Raw genomic sequence first — 17,699 nt, 5'->3', positions numbered from 1 at the left:
TGTCTTCTCTGTATCATTTAACAATGGACTATTCTTTCCTTCTTAAAACAGTTACCTCTATCTGAACTTCTAAATTTTGGAGTCCTGAGTCTTGTTACCACTTCTAACTTCACTGGCACCTTGCTGAACTTCTGAGTTTTCACTCTCAAACTTATATGTCTCCCCTACTTTACGCTAACTCAGTAAATGGCACCACACACATGGAATGCTTATGGCCAGAATCCTGAAAAGCCACCACTGATCCCATCCATCTGGACCCTCTACATCTGATCCATTAAGAAGTCCCACAGATTCTCTTCAATACTCTACTTCACACCTGACTCTCTTGCTCCATGGCAAAATGGCACAAGCAGCCATTCCAAACTCCTTTAAGGTTGATAACGTGCTAACCACGTGAGGCTCTGTTCTCCATTATTTAAGTTTTTTGTACATTTTGACTGGATAATTTGTAAGGTCTCTTTTGCAAATGTGTAAATGATGCTGCTGCTGCTGCTGCTAAGTCACTTAAGTCATGTCCGACTCTGGTGCAGTATAAACCAAACCACTTTAAAAAATAGCATTCATATTTATCTGACTTTAACTTTCTAAAACCAGGTGTCTACCCGGGCCTCTAACTGTTGGTGATCACTCATGGTCTCTTACCCTCTTCTTCCCAGGCTCAGAAGCACGAGTGTCATAATCATCAGGGAGCTGAAGATAGTCCTCCATTCTGCTGGCAATAGCCTCCCAGTCACGCTTCCTTTTTGTGCCAGTTCTCAAGCCATCCAGCTTGTCTGAGGGACAAACACAGAGCCGCAGCATTAAGGAGGAGTGTGGGTTTGCACACGACACACACACAAGGGCAAAGAAGGCTGGAACACCGCCGGAGGGCGCATCCGCCTTTCTGAGGGCAGCACCATTTGCAGATCCAAACTCTCTTCTTGGCTGAGATAGTATCAAGTTCTGTGCAATTTCCACTCTTTATCTGGTGTTCATACCGGCAGCCTTTACATTACTATGCTGGTTTAAGTAACAAATACAGGCACAGCAAGAGAAGACACTTGTTTACTGGCCTCCTTATCCTCCCCACCCACCTAAAATCACACTTCAGCTCTCATGTTCTGATGAAAAGCAATGGTGAGTTCTTCCAAAAGCAATTTCTTCCATTCTTTTTTGTTTTTGTTTCTTTAACACAACATTAACACCACCCATTCGATCTGCAATCATGTGCGATATCGTATTATATGAAAAACAGGTGTACAAGAACTTAATGAGCCAAGCTAACATTTGGGAAAGTTTTAGATGAACAGTTTCTTGGGATTTTGACCACTGTGACAGGATTTGCCGTAAGTTAATGTTTACAGGTAAGTCGATCATACAAATCACCACTTTCTTCGGTTATACTTTAAAGTGCTGCTGACTACTCTGAAGCTGAGGGCTAGTCAGCCAAAGTGGCTGGATCTGAATTTTCTTTCTGAATCCTCAATCTGAGAGGCTTTCCAAAGGTCCCAAACGTTAATCAATTAAATTAACAGGGAGTGCTGATTCAGAAATTATGAGATATGAGTTTAGGTGTCTTCAAGAACACATGATGGAAATGTGTATAGTCTTTTTTTATTGGTTGTTAGTTGTGATCTTGAATTCTACATGTGAAATATTATGAGTTATATATATACATATATACACACACATATATATGTACATATATATATTTATAAAAGCTACACTGAAGCACTAAACTTTTGGATCATCTACAGTTATAAAACCACACTATTATTAAGTAGCTCAATAAAGGAAAACCTACACACTTCAGAAACATATAATAACCACACTCCATTTAACTCTATAAATGGTGAAAAGTATATATAATAGAAACCTTTTAGGCAACAAGGCAGACAGAACGTGAAAGAAAAGTACAATGGAAGCAGGAGGCAAGGTGAGTTTATGCTTCAAATGTAAAAGTTACACACACAACTAATTGTACATACCATACAGATCTCAAAAACCAGTAAGATTTTGCATACTTGTCAAAGCTTTTATTTCCTAAGCCCCACCCCTATAAAAGCAATATTATTGAAAAATCAGCAAGGCAAACTACAACACTTTACAAAACTCAAGAAATTTTTATCATATCACTTTGGCAAATTTTTAACATGGATGAGTGCAACAGAAACAGTCTTCTAACCTCCTCTGTAAATCACATGCCGTACCAAGGGGCTCTAACCTATATGTACAGGACAGGCCATATTACACAAGATCTTACAGGTGACACCTTGATTGCACAGGGACATAGAATATGGTATTAGAAAAACCAATGAAGCCCCACAAATAGTAAAACTGTTCTCAGTTGAATAGTGTAAAGTATCAGCCGCTCCAACACACTTATTGAATAAACGTCAAAGGATTTCCAAACTTAGTAAGATCAACTTCAACATTAACATACTTCAAAGGAAAATTTCATATTTCAATTCCAAGAATAGAACATGGTCAGGCAGCAATTACAGAAGGACAGTGTGAAAACTACAAGAACTCTTCCTCATACACTGGGTGTATGACAGGAGTTACACACCAGCAGTTTCACATTTGCAACATGGAAGTTCAGAAGCATATGCATTTCTAGTCTGAACACCCTTGTTTGTAATGTTTAATTTGAAATTTTATTGTGCACAACAAGTTTAAACTTTCCTTCTTGGAGCTGAAGAAAGGTTCATACCTCCTCCACATGGCATCCTGGAAACTCAAACACACAGATGTATGGCATAAGATGAAGGAAGAGGAATCTGGGGGTATTTGTTAGTTACAGAAGACGACTGGTATCCAATACACTCATACTAATGATTTTCAGGGGTTTGAATTTCAAAAGATGAAGTTTGAAGATGAAGATGAAAGTTTAAATATCCAACTCTGCAGGTCACAGAATTTTACCATATCTTCAAAACAGTATATTATATATAGCACAACAGAAAAAATTTTTTAGATACATCTATGTTTTCTAAACATAAATGATATTTCTGAAAATTTGCTCATGATGAACACACAAGGGTTACATGCCTATACAAAATAATAATTACATTCCAACTGGGAAGAGATGAAACTGCCTGACATATAGAAGGCCAGTATACAGTAACTGCCTGACATGTAGAAGGCCAGTACACAGTAACTCATAAACAGAGACAAATGACACTGAGATGAGAAAAGCAAAAGTAAGCTATATGAAGAAACCTAAATTAGGATGACAACAGTCTCAAGTATACTTTTGGTTTTTCACTGTTTGAGAAACCAAAATCATGTCAGTGGAATTTAAGCAGCTTGAATGCTGAATCTTAGCATTTGATGTGGCATGTAACACCCACCCTTGCCTTAGGGTGCTTGTGTCCCAGCTGGAAAAGAAGCAAAGTGCTACCGAGAGTGGGTCACAGACAGTCCTCAACAACTCCATGACAGCCAAGCCCGATGCAACTTAGGCTAGTTGTGAATTTTCCTAAAATTACACCGCTTCTACTTTAACACACACACACACACACACACACACACACACACACACACACACACACACACACACACACACACACACACACACACACACACAGGCTGAACTGAATACTATACTTACTTAATGAACACAGATCAAGACTCAACATTAAGATTTAACAGTTGCTTGAAAGATTACAAGTAAGTGAATATTTTCTCATTGGCCAATTCATCTGTAAGTCAAAATTTCTCAGTTACAGATTCAGCTTGTCTAGCTCAATACATGCCACCACTAAAGCTCAATATGTGTCCACCCAGCATAATTATGTTACCAAGAGATATTTAAGAAATGTTGGTAAAATAAAGTTGTACCTGGTAGTCAAATCTATTGAATTTGTTGTGATAAGGAAGGTGACATAAAAGAACAGAGGCCCGTGCTTTAGGCTCTTCTTCTTCTCAATTGGCTCCGTGGACCAATATCAAAGAAGTACTTTCAGGAAGGCTCATACTCCTTCCTCGACAGATGATTTAGCTCTCAAGATAACAAGGTGGTGCAAGAGGCGAGTCATTATATGGAACATCACTGTCACAAAAACAAACCCAGCTGCAACCATTTAAGAACTTACTTCCTAGATTCATTACTCGATCTTCAGTGCCTTTAACTGAAATGGTTTATTTAACAACTCTATTTCTGGCATTGTCTTTAAAATGGACTGCATCTGTGGGACTTCTCTGGCAGTCCAGTGGTTGAGATTTGGCCTCCCAATACAGGCAGTGCAGATTTGATCCCTAGTCAGGAGGCTAAGATCTCACACGCCTCACAGCCAAAAAAAAATAAAAAAGCCTAAAATGGACTGAATTTGTATTAAATGTATTTTCTGAGAAGCAAATAGCAGACAGGCCAGAATTTTTTCTGGAAAGTGATATCAAGATTAATGTCATATTATCTTGGATAATCATCGTAACTAAATTACATTTTCCTTTCTCTTTAGGTATTAGAAAGGAAAGTAAGAAGTTAAAAGTTAAAAAAAGCATTATCCTAGATAATATATTACAAAGGCCTTTTAAAGATTATACGCTTAGCTAAAATATTGTATAATTCCCATATCTCTTTAATTACCATTTCTCTTTGCCCCAAAAGATAATCACTACTTAGAAAAGCAAGAAAGAGGAAAACGATTTTACAGTCTTATAGGTTATTCTATAAGTGCAGAACTTCAGATTTAAACTAATGTTAAAATAAACATATTTACAGCATTATTATTTAAAACTAATTTGTTGTTATCATTTTCCTACATACTTAATTGCATTTAGGCACTTTTGAATGCTTTAAAAGTTCAGGGAAGGAGATAGTTGGTTATTATTAAAATGGATTTCCCACAGAGGAAGGACGAATGGAAGAATATGTCAATAACCACATAAATTTTTCACATGCCGTACACTAGAAAAAAATTCTAGACTGCAACAAAGCATCTATCCCAACAATATGGTAATACTACTGTTTACAGAATTATCTTTTAACATTAGATCTGGTCAACATCAATGGCTCACATGATCAACTGGGCACAATAAAAGGCACAGTCTATGCAACTGTGTGTAAAGTGCACCCCTCTGATGTCAGAATCACAGATAGTATATACCAAACAGTGAAGCAGCTAAATTATTCAAATTTGTTCTACAAATTTAAGGTATGTTTCTATGGTTACTTCAGCTCTGGGGGTTACAGCATAATTACAGAAGAGAAATGCAGAGACCAACAGTCATACTTCATACAGTAGCATGGTCCATCTTTTAAAAAAATCTTATATCACCAGCTTAAATTATTTACTAATACATCTTAATCAACATATTAAATGGTTCTCTTTAGGTGAGATTAAAAAAAAATTCTGTAATATTACCGTGAAATACTGGTGGAAAATCCATTGGATATATGTGATTTTCTACTTGACAAAGAACCCCACGTTAAGCAACTCGAATATTTTATTTAGACAATAATTTTCACCAATTTACCTTGTAACCTGCACTAAAGACCAGCTGGAGGAAAATTTAAATAGAAACTTACAAGCCAGGCTCCTCAAAAACCTAAATTATATATCTACCTCCCCCACTTACAAATTTTTATTATACAAAGAAAATAACTGCTTTTTAATTAATTTTTAAACTTCAATATTTATTTTTACTATCACTATTATCCAAAATATTCATAATCAACTTCAATTTTGAACTGCAGTTAAATATTCTTTCATAAAGGTAGAAATCTCATCTACACCAACATTTCTGATTATATAAATGAATCGATTTTAGAAGTGACATTTCTGATTAATGTAAATAAATGGATTTTAGAAGTGACAATATTTTATTACTAAATTTATCACATATTTGCATTTACTGTCACAATATATAAAATGAAAGTCAGCAAAACAGACTGAGGAGGTAGTAAGGTAGGCCTAAAATCTTTGTTTAAGCAGAGATTTGGGGGAATTTGTTCTTCCTACAGCAGAAAGATCTATGACCATTACCATCAGGTATCACATATAAAAACAGGAAAAAGGAAATACCCACCTAGCTTTGCCTCAGATGTGTCCATCTCCCATTTGCTTTTCGGAATGTAACCCTAAATCGTACACAGAGAGAAGCTCGAAGGGTTAGAAAGAGACACATACATGCATATCACTTTTGAATTGGAAAAGCATTACAACTGGGAATGGATTCACTTTCCACTATTTATAAATATATCCTTAGGGAAAACAGTCTCATTATCTCTGAAGAAACTGAATTACCAAATTCACGAACTTCACTACCCAGATTTTAGGACAGGCACTTTAGAATAGTATCATGGAGGCGCTCTGAGGCAACTACAGTTCAGGACACACAACTGTAGTCTGAAAAACAGCTGTATAGCAAATACAGTAAGAATGTATGGTAGTTACTGTGCTAAATAATATCATTCAGAATAGCAGAGAACTTATCATACTAGCCAAGTTATTTCTAAATACAATTGCTATTATCAAGTGATAGTAGCCATGAGGTCCAAGGAGTATTCTTCAAGACAGTTACTTTGTATTCCAGTGTAATTTTAGATACTCAAAAGAAAGGAGGAAACTGGGTATCACTGAACACAATTATTAAGTTCAATCTCATTTTAAAATGATTCAATCCATTTACCAGTTAGATCTTACAAAGACTAATTTTACTGAATCGATTTCAGAGTATTACTTTTTCATCAACTGGAAGCTAGATTATTATTTCTGATGTTTTTTTAAAAATTACACGTTTTCTATTATATAAAAAACCAGAAATCTCCACAGGCAATTTATGGCTTATTTAGTAAAATAACTGAGTGGTTTATTTCAAAGTCCTATAAAGATTTGCAAATTTCCCAACGTACCTATTTAACTATGCAGTAAAACCTTTCCGTTTATTTGCCTAGCAAATGTATGCCTTTTCCAAATATTCACTGATTTATAATTAATTTCCATATAATTCACTGAAGTAAAACAGGTTTCACTGCATTTGGACTGTGTTCTTCTCTATTAGATCTTTACATACAGAACTTTAATATTAGGACTTATTATATAGGACAGATTCATCAAAGGTGTCAGCATCTTCTTTTAAGAATTAATGTATCTTTCTACTGTCGGGAATGCTGAAGTTCACAGAATACACTGACACACAGGTAAAGTTGGAAAGTATGTTGAACAGTTCATGACAACAGCTTCTGTGTAAGAGTTTACTAGAGCATTATCAATCTTCCAGGAAATCCAACAGGTTTTATACATTTGTAGTCTTTAAGCCAAACTAATAATTCAACTTCAACTAATCAGCTAGTAGTTCAGATTATAAATTATATTATCTTTTCCAAATACATTTTCAATAACAAATGAAGACAAAGGTTGAAGTGATGGTGCTAAAAGTTTGGTACTGATGGAATCTGTACTGTTATATCTCAAAAATCATCTAAAAACCTTAAGTGTCACTAGAATAATATATTTTAAAATTCTGAGTCATATCTACAAGGTCCACTGAGGCATTAAAGAAGACAAAATATCATACCAATGATCCCCCCAAAGGAGTCTCTTGACCAAGAAAAGTATGGATTTCACACAGCTGTAGTAATCAGTACAGAGCAGAAAACATAAAGTTGAGTGAAGATTCCATTAAAATGGTCTGAATGACAGGAGACTTGCTCTTAACCCTTTTATTAAAATTTTCCAAGAATCTTTTACTCCTGGAATAGAACCCAACAATAGGAGATCTGGATTCTGCATTTTGAAAAAAGGTTAAGAGAAGTTTTATTACATAAAGGTTAAGTAAAATGAGTATGTTAAGCTCTCCCTGCTGGAACTACCCTTTTCTTCCTTAAAACTTAAAATCATCTTCTCACTCTATGGAACATTAGGTTACTTGGAAATAAAAGAGATAGTTCAGCAGGGTAGAGTTCTAAAGTTTCAATGCCATGTTTCTGGTGAAAAAATATTGTATTACAGTGTGTTTCACTTTAAAAAATAATGGTACATTCAATTAAAAGTTCCAAGTTTTGACCTACACCTAAGTAAGCCAGATGTTATGAACCATATCCTGAACTGAAATCTCTACAAAGGAAGACAGAGTTTCAGAGAGCTGGCATTATAGGTTTCTCATATGATGGCTTTCTAGTATGCACGCTGCAGGTAACTAAACTTGTCATTAGCCATATTCCAGGACAGCGTGGACCTTTAAGTGAATTTCCTACCTACACCTTAGATCATGTATGTTAAAAGACAATCTAATTAAATAAAAAGACTTTGTTTAAAGGAAAAAAAAAACATACTGAGACTCAAATGCCATTAACTTTAAAGCTTATTTTTTAATCCACATACGAAATCTAGGAATGTAGAGGTTGACACCATCTCTATGCAAACACACAGTTTCTATCCAGAGTCCTCTATAACACACATGGGGCGATGAAACCACTTCTTAGCATGTATTCTCTAGGGGGAGGAATCAGGGTTCTCACTTTGTACATTTTCAGAATATGAAAAGCAACTTTAGCAAGGGCTGAAGTATTAAATAAAACAAATAATATTTCGAATTAAAAAAGCAACACTATTTCAAGGCATTGCTAATCTCTGTACCGCATTAGCAAACACTGAAAATAACATAAGTCTGGAAGTCACATACTCTTGAATGACAGGGTAAGGCAGACATCACAACAGAGGTGTGATCAAAAGCATTTACAGTAGGTACACGGGAACTCTGAATTCACACTTACGTAAGCCTTTAATTAGCCTAAGCAAAATGCATTGCCTACACAGTCAAATCATTTTCACCATCACTTAATAGGATAAAATGCAGAAGAACAAATCCGGGAGTCAGTGGCAACCCTCTGCCTCCTCATTCAATCAGTTCTTCTGCCTCAGTTTATAGAAACTCAGTTATGAGCTCTTATAGCAAAGAAGAGACAATTATGCGTAAGTTAGATAGGTTGTACCATGTATTTGCTGGAATGTAAAAATGCTCTTTCATATGTAACTGATTTTCTTAAAAAGCATATTCCCCTAGAGCCACCCACAAATAGTTGAGTGAATACAAGGGTACGTTTCTTAGCATTCTTAAAATTTTCTTGTTAACACAGTAGAGGGTTCTTTTCCTTTGGTCGGGGTAAAAATAAAAAGTATCCAAAAGTCTCCGTGAAGATGATTCTGGAAACTTTTACCATTAAGGTGTATATCAACAATAGTAATCTGACCACAGAGATGAATTTAAACCCTTAAGAATTTTAATAAAGAGACACTTTGTTCAAAGTGGTTGTTCTGTCTCCTACCAGTTCGCTTTCCTCTTCCTCTGCATCTTTCTTTTCATCCTTCTGTTCTTCAATATTTGCATCAAAATCTTCCATCTCCACCTACACCACCACAATAATCACACATAAAATAGGCTGAGTTAACATTCAGGAAAATGTTGAGTCCCTCACTGAGATCTGAAATGAGCACAGTTGCCCAGAGCAAGATGCACAGACTCGCTGTTACATACTAAGAAATTTCTAATACCCTAAACTTTGAAACAGAACTGACAGACAAGATGATATTCCTGCCTTTCATTTTCCTGGGGTATCTATCTGTATAATTCCCTGTGAAGTTGAATATAATGATCTAAGTTGATGGTTATCTGTTTTGAATGGCTATAGATTACTAGGATTTCTTTTGAAAACCTTTAGCAAGTATTTTTTCAATCACGTAAAACATGTATAATTCAAATCTCAAAATGTAAGAAAGGGTATAGTAAGAAGTCAGGATGAGAGCTTGGCCCAGAATAGCAGCAATGCAAATAGAGAGTAGATAGACTACAGAAGTATTTATAAGATGAAACTGACAAAATTTATAGACTGTATAGACTGACTACATGGTGAAGGGATAGAGTCAAACAGCGGTATAAAGGGAGTCAAAAATAATGGAGAATAAAAGAGTCAGGGTTTCAGCAACTAAGTGATTGATGGGTCTTGTTACTAAATAAGAGATTATTAGAAGAGGAACAGGTTTGGATGAATTACACATTGAATAGGCTGAGTTTGAGGTATTTTAAGGTTAATAGTAATACATATCTTTTGGTACAAAATTGAAAAATGATAGCAGAATTGTAAAACTCACCCACAACCTCTCCGCTCAGATATAATTACTGTTAACATATTGATAAAATTCATTCCAAGCTTTACAATTTAATATTAAGGGCATATAAGAGGCAATTCAAGGTACCAGAAAGACTCTCTACACAGAATGTGCAGACTGAAAGCAGAGCCTGGGATACAGCCCTTAAGAATTCCAACATTTAAAGACTGGGTAGCAAGAGAAGCCAGGAGAGGAGACCTGCATCATGACCTGAGACGCAAGAAGAGAATCAGGAGAGGACAGACTCACAGAAGCTGAGGAAAAAACGTCTTCAAGAAGGTGGACACAGTCACATGTGGCTGCAAATTATGCAACAGGAGAAGTGAGAATTGTTCCTTGTCATGGAACTCTCTGGTGAGAGTCTCTAGAGAATGGCTGGCACAGGAGCCAAAAGGAAACGGGTTGACGAGTGGCAAAGGAGGCAAAAACACATAAAAACACAGTGGAAACACTGAGTATCGATAACTCTCAATCACAGGAAGAAGTCAAATAAAGCAGAGGTATATAACTGATTAAAAGAGAAAGATCGCACCTTTTCCATGATAAAGATTTATTTCTACCAAACAAATAATTGATTTAGATAAGAATTATCAATCTATGAGAATCTGTCAGGGAACAGGATATTAACAGTTTCAAAGTATCTCCCTACAGATCACTTATTACAAAGAGAAAAATGTAGAAAACTTTGAGGATATCACCAAAACCAAGTGATCAACATTTTAATCAACAATAATAAAATAAGTTGACATCATATGACTCCTGATATGATGCACTAAGAACATGTCACTTATGTAGCATTCCTGCTAACATTTAACCTAAAGCTAATCATGACAACCCACAATGATGGGAGCTAACAAAACAGTTAACTGACCAATATGCTTCAAGATTTCTTTGTCTTTCATGACAGTGACATAGCTCAGAAACCATTTTTTCTATTAAAGGACTGGATCCTGGATTTTAAGAAACTGCTATAAAGCACGTTACAGAAACAACTGGTGAAATATGAATATGGACTGTACATGAAAGAATTTAGGAAATTTATATTACCTAATATGGGATCTTATCAAATGTTAAATTTCTTGAATTTGATAACTGAGATTTCTACTTCTGTAAGAGAATGCCCTTGCTCTTGGGAGGTATCTTCTGAAATACTTAGGGGATAAAGGGTTTATGAGGTCTGCATTTTTATTCTCAAATGGTTTCATAGTAATAGGAATAGTACTAACAGTAACAAGAAGAAGAAACAAGAAATCTAATAGAGAAAAATGTGACAAGATATTAACAATCAGTGAATCTCAATGAAAGTCATGCAGGTGTTCTTATACTAATCATGCAGCTTTTCTGTAATTTAAAATTTTTTCAAAGTAAAAATAGTGGAGAAAAAGGTGGCTTCTGCACTGCTTTCAAGCCAAAGGACACTCACCTCTTCAATAGCGGCATCTTGCAACAAAGAACGAATGTCCAGACGCATCATATGACGAGGTGCAGCTTCCCAGTGATCAGCCATCTAATTGAGAGATTCAGGAGCTCAAGTTATCTCTGGAAGCTACTTAAGGAAAGACCAGGAGACCATGCTATGCCCTCTATGTTTTCTTAAAAAATAATAATAATCACCTTATTTATTTCTTTAAGCTTTCGTCCGTGAATATTCCTCTTGCCACAAGTCTGGTTATCTGCACTCATTTCAGCCAAATACACCTAAGAAGAAACGAATATTGATTAAGCAAACAAATGCAAGACTTACATGATAACACGAAATACTCTAAAGTTCTTTAAATCTTTACCTCAAATCCCTTGGTTTTTGCTGCACTCCAAAACTGGTCAAAATGTCTAACTCTGTCATTGATGGCATCCAGGATGATGAAAGGGAAAAAGCCATCATCCAGAGTCTTTTTGAAAGTTTTGAACATGCTGGTACGGTAGGTTTCCTCCATCTCAGCTTCATATTCATATTCCATTACCTAAGATCCCCACAAAAGAGATACAGAGTTAGCAAAAGCAGGAATCACCTTACATCTCTTCCCTAGTTACCATTTGGATAAAGATAACTTTCCTTCTTTCTCAGGTGTAGTCTTTTCCTTCACACCTGAGCACTGAAGTTTGTGTTCAAAAAAGTCAATTATTTCTCTCTGAACATGCTTTCAACACTATTTATGAATTAGGATGTAATCTGAGAGGAATATAGCATACCTTCTTTTTCACTTTCTTTCCAGAATCTGGATCTTTTTCTTCTTTTTCTACTTCAGTGATAAAGTAGTCATCCAGGCTTAGAACTCTGGGTGCAGGTCCTCCGAATTCTACCTCCTTATCCTAAGTATCAGATATTCAAGAAAGTTAAAGAGAATTTATGGAATAAATTCATAAATGTGCACAAAGTTTTTTATTATGGCTAAATACCACACAATCTTCTTGTGGTTTCAAATCAAGCTGGGGCAAAAGTATCTGCCTCAGCAGATCAAAATGAGACAGCACCCACCTGGGCCAACTAGAGTGGATCAAACAGGAAATACCTGTATCAACATCACGTTGCTTGTTAAGAAGGCAAAAGGCTAACAAAAGCAAGTGATGCTTTCACTTTTCCATACTCACTCGAATAAGTTTTGCAACATGTGTCTTTCCACTGCCTGGCAATCCTCTCATTATAACAACAATCTGAAACACAATTAAAGAAAAAAAAAAATCACTTAGGTTTTTTTTTTTTTTTCCCCACAATGAATTGATCTTAGAGTTAACAACGACCTAATATTCTCCAGGAGAGACCATACCATAGGCCATGAAATAAACCTTAACACATTTGAGAGGACAGGAATTATACGAAGCATATCCCTGGCCACAATGGAAAGAAATTTAAAAGTTTGGGAAAATGTAAAAATGAAACACCATACTCTTAAATAACCAATAGATCAAAGAAGAAATAAAAACAAAAATCAGAAAATACTTTGAGATTAATAAAAATGAAGACACAACATAAGAAAATGGAAGAACAAACTAAATGTACTAACAAACGTTTAGTACTAACAAACTAAACGTAAAGCAAGAAGGAAGGAAATAACATTAGAGCAGAGGTTATTAAAATAGAGAACAGAAAATTAAAGAAAAATCAATGGAACCAAAAGGTGGTTCTCTGAAAAGAGCAACAAAATTGACAAACTTTTAGCTAAACTAAGAAAAAAGAGATAGGATTCAAATTACTAGAATCAGAAAAAAAGAGAGGACATGAGTGCCAACCTTACACAAATTTTAAAAGGGTTATAAAGGACTACTATGAAACTGCATACCAACAAACTAGATAACTCAGAAAAAATGGACATATTCTTAAGAGAGACACAAGCTACTGAAATGGTTTCAAGAAGAATAGATAACCTGAACAAACTTATGACAAGTGAAGAGACATAATTAGCAGTCAAAAAACTGCCAACAAGAAACACCCAGGTTCCTCACTGAATTCCAACAAACATTTAAAGAAAATTACCAACTCTTCAAAAACACTTTCAGAAAAAAAAAAAAAGAATAAGAAAGAACAATTCCCAATTTATTTTATGAGGCCAGTATTTCAAACCAGCATATAGTCTGATACCAAAACCAGACGAAGACATCACAAGAAAATTTGGTATCTCTTATGAATATGGATATAAAACTTCACAACAAAGTATTACCAAATTGAATCCAGCTACATATAAAAAGAATTAAACAACATGACCAAGTAGGATTTATCCCAGAGATACCAATTAATATCTAAAATCTGTTAATGTAATAATACATTATATCAATACAATAAAAAACAAAAAAATCTCAATGCAGAGAAAGCGTTTAACAAAATCCAACATCCTTTCCTGATAAGAACATTTACCAAATTAGAAATGAAAGCGAACCTCCTTAACTCGATAAAGGACATCAAACGAAAATGCACAGCTGGCATAGTACTTAATGGTGAAAGACTGAAAGTTTTCTTTCTAAGTTCAGGAATAAAACAAGGATGCCCACTCCCACCACATCGATTCAACACTGAACAACTAGGCAAGAAAAGAAAAGAGGCATCCAGACTGAAAAGTAAGAAGTAAAACTATCTCCATCTGCAAGGTGATATCATCTCACATACAGGAAAACTTCCAAGGAATCCACTAAAAGTCTATTAGAACCAATAAATGAGTTCAGCAGTGTGGAGCAATATACAATCAATATACAAAAACCAACTGTATTTCAATACAGCTGAGCAAGCCAGGAATGGAATTAAGCCATCCATATCTCTTTTTTCTTGATGGCCCTGCTGTGTGGCTTACAGGACCTCATTTCCCCAACCAGGGACTGAACCTGCGCCACAGCAGTCAAAAGCACTGAATTCTAACCACGGGGCACTTGAGCCATCTACATCAATAACAACATTACACATGAATGGATTTAAGCAATCCAATTAAGAAGCAAAAATTATCAGACTGCTAAAAAACATGATCTAAACTATACGCTGTCTAGAAGGAACATGTCTCAGACTGAAAGACACAAATAGATTGAAATTAAAAGGATGGAAAAAGGTAGCAGCAACCACAGGAAAGCTGGAGTAACTATACCAATAACAGATGAAACAGACTTTAAAACAGTGACATACATACATACATGGGGTCAAACCTCTGATAGAAATCCCAGTATCAGTTTATTTAAATGGAATCTAATTATTTTGCAATACAGGGAAAATGTAAGAATGTATATATATATATATATGGAGGTCACCAGGAAAGTAAGTCTAAACTAATCAAATTCTCCTAATTCTTCCTTTTAAATTCCACATGCCATGAGACCAAATCCTCTTTCCCCTTCTTCAAAGTGCAATTAATTGAGTTCTTCTTATTTTCTATAATTTAACACTTTAAAAAAAAGGTTTAATTAGGGAATAGTCAACACTTTCTTTTTGCCAAGCAATTAAGCTCCAATTTCTTAGATTCTAAAGGGTAGGCAGTTTATGAGAAATGATGATTTGGAGATGGCAAGATGCCCTGAATCTGATATTAATACTATGTCACACATGGAGACAACCTAAATGTTCACTGATGAATGAATGGATAAAGAAGATACACACATACAACACAACACTACTCAGCTATAAAAAAGAATGAAATAATGCCTAGATGGACCTAGAGATGGACCATCTCTAGGATGGACCTAGAGATTATTACTAAGTGAAGTAAGTCAGAAATAGAAAGACAAATACCATTATTATATGACTTATGTGTGGAATCAAAAATATGACACAAATGAATTTATCTACAGCACAGAAACAGACACACATACATAGAGAACAGAACTGTGGTTGCCAAGGTGGGGAATGGGGGAGGATAGACTGAAGTTTGAGATTAGCAGATGCAAACTATTATATACAGACTAGATAACACTAAGGTCCTACCTACTGTATAGCACAGAGGACTATGTTCAATATCCTGTGATTAAACCATAATGGAAAAGCATATGAAAATATATATCTATACATGTAACTGAATCATTTTGCTATACAGAAGAAATTAACACAACCTTGCATATCAACTATACTCCAATAAAATAAGTTAAAAAAAAAATAAAACTACCATGTCATGGAAAAGTACAGAAATTCTGTTCAGGATACTAAAAAGATCTCTTATCAGCTTCTGATTTGCAATAAAACTAGTCAACCACACAGGACTCACCCTCTCAGGTCTGCTCTCTCGGCCAGGTGGTTTCAAAATATCATCCACATTCTTAGATTCAGGTTTCTTCTCAACCCGTGGAGCTGGAGGTGGCTGGTGGCTTATTGAAGGAGCTGGCAGGGGCATTCGCTCCTCTGGGTAACTTCTTCGTTCTCCTAGAATGCCAGAGGATGAACAAGATTACTATTTATATAGTAATTATTTAACATTTTAATGCTCTCCACTCCTCCTAATATATATATGTTAATATATATGAGGACGAGTCCAGCTTAGGAAAACTTATTCACATAAACAGGTATAATTTCTAGTTTAAGTCTAATTTATAACAGTGAAAAACTAAAAGCAATCTAAGTGTTCAAAAATGAGTCTTATATCTTATTCACTGATGAACTATCATAAAGCCATTAATATAATAGATTTACATATAGAAAAGTGTATACAGTATAGTATCAGTGAGAACAAGCACAATAAAGAAACTGTATGCAGACTTTGTCTACAACTTCATTAATATGTATGTGAAGAAAGAATGCGAGGAAATATATAAAATTGCAATGGCTGTGGTATGGTAGGTAGGTGGTGGGATTATAAATGATTTTATTTCTGTCTTCCAAAATTTCTTTAATAATGTAAAAAAGGCAATTTACATTTTATTTCATATGACTCTTTTTGGTGACGATGTTGCCATCTCTGAGAAATCTGTGAGTATATTTCACTCTGAAAGTTTGAACCCACAGCTACAATCAAAAGCATCTCCTGTAGTTTTCAATTCTCAGCATCTTTATAGTTAGTAAGGTACTAATCTACCTCCAAACATGGATGGTCCTTCATAGGCTGGTCGGTCAGACTTTCGATCATAGGAAGGCCTATCAAACCCTCCTCTTCTGGATGAGGAATGGTCTTTTTTGTCTCGATATGACTGAGTCCTAGAAAGTTTAACAGGAAGTGCTTTGGTAAATAAAAAAACCATTATATCCCCGATTTTCTCTATGGGTAGTTACCATTCATAATCAATATTTATATTTTTATTTTCCTTTTCCATTTAGATCTGCCTTGCATACACACATCCACAGAGCTCACAAATAGCAAAAATTAATTGTCTGCCTATTAACTAAGCAATGATTACAACTCTGTTGACAATACTCTTTCCTTTCTCCATCTCCCATTTAACTCTCTGAAATTCAAGCTTGCAAAACTCAAGAATCGAGTCTCCTAAAAATTGGTACTCTTCCTTCTCCAAATTATATACACACATGCATGAGAAAAATACATCATTTACTAAACTTCCCTTAACTACACTGACTTTTGCTGAACTTAAGTGTATGGTAATTTGCACACGCAGCAAAGATAGTTTTCATGGCATACCTATCATCTCTAGGTCGGCGATCTCTGTCAAATCGATCCCGGTCATAGTCAATAACACCACGATCCCGGTCTCGATCTCTGTGCGTCTCCCGATCCCTTTTGAAATCTCGATGATCTGCCATGACATTGCTTTGACGATCAAAATAAGGCTCACGATCTCTGTCTCTATCATAACGATCTCGTTGGCCTGCATGCTCTGCAAAAACAATTAAAGTTAAGAACTACATCCCTTTTCTCCTGAAATAAAAGCAGAAAAATACAAATCTAATTTTAGAACTAGTATAAATTGCTGCCCTAAATTCAACTTATGAATCCTTTAGCTATATTAAAGGGAGGCCCAGATAATCTTACCAAAAGGAAAATCATATGATAAATGGGTCCGAAAAGGTTTAAAAATACTTATCTCCCTGGGACCTCTACCTGTTTCAAAAGTTGATCTTTCAGGTAGTGGATCTGGACGCAGAGTTATTCTTTCTCCATAGGGTATCTGTTCAACTTTATTAGTGGATATGTCTGGTAAACAAAAATAAGGATAAAACACCGTAAGAGTGTAGCTTAAGGAAGCCAAAGT

General features: G+C 35.4%; 1 protein-coding gene across 3 annotated transcripts in view; it reads right to left on the bottom strand.

Annotated features, from left to right (window-relative positions):
* Window positions 1-17,699, bottom strand: part of YLPM1 (YLP motif containing 1) — a 62,857-nt gene that overhangs the window by 4,808 nt on the left and 40,350 nt on the right. For 2 of the 3 annotated variants that reach the window (XM_004010791.6, XM_060418671.1), the window contains 12 exons: window positions 17,549-17,641; window positions 17,129-17,324; window positions 16,571-16,689; window positions 15,767-15,921; window positions 12,684-12,746; window positions 12,285-12,404; window positions 11,879-12,055; window positions 11,709-11,792; window positions 11,518-11,601; window positions 9,254-9,334; window positions 6,013-6,064; window positions 643-773 (listed from right to left, as the gene is read on the bottom strand). In XM_004010791.6, coding sequence (XP_004010840.2) covers window positions 643-773; window positions 6,013-6,064; window positions 9,254-9,334; window positions 11,518-11,601; window positions 11,709-11,792; window positions 11,879-12,055; window positions 12,285-12,404; window positions 12,684-12,746; window positions 15,767-15,921; window positions 16,571-16,689; window positions 17,129-17,324; window positions 17,549-17,641 — 1,355 coding nt within the window. Of the gene's footprint in view, window positions 1-642; window positions 774-6,012; window positions 6,065-9,253; window positions 9,335-11,517; window positions 11,602-11,708; window positions 11,793-11,878; window positions 12,056-12,284; window positions 12,405-12,683; window positions 12,747-15,766; window positions 15,922-16,570; window positions 16,690-17,128; window positions 17,325-17,548; window positions 17,642-17,699 lie in introns of those variants that run through there. The other variant, XM_042252779.2, reaches the window with a different exon arrangement.

The sequence above is a fragment of the Ovis aries genome, chromosome 7 (assembly GCF_016772045.2).
Source record: "Ovis aries strain OAR_USU_Benz2616 breed Rambouillet chromosome 7, ARS-UI_Ramb_v3.0, whole genome shotgun sequence".
In the NCBI taxonomy this organism is placed as follows: domain Eukaryota; kingdom Metazoa; phylum Chordata; class Mammalia; order Artiodactyla; family Bovidae; genus Ovis; species Ovis aries.
This window is presented reverse-complemented; position numbering and strand designations above follow the sequence as displayed.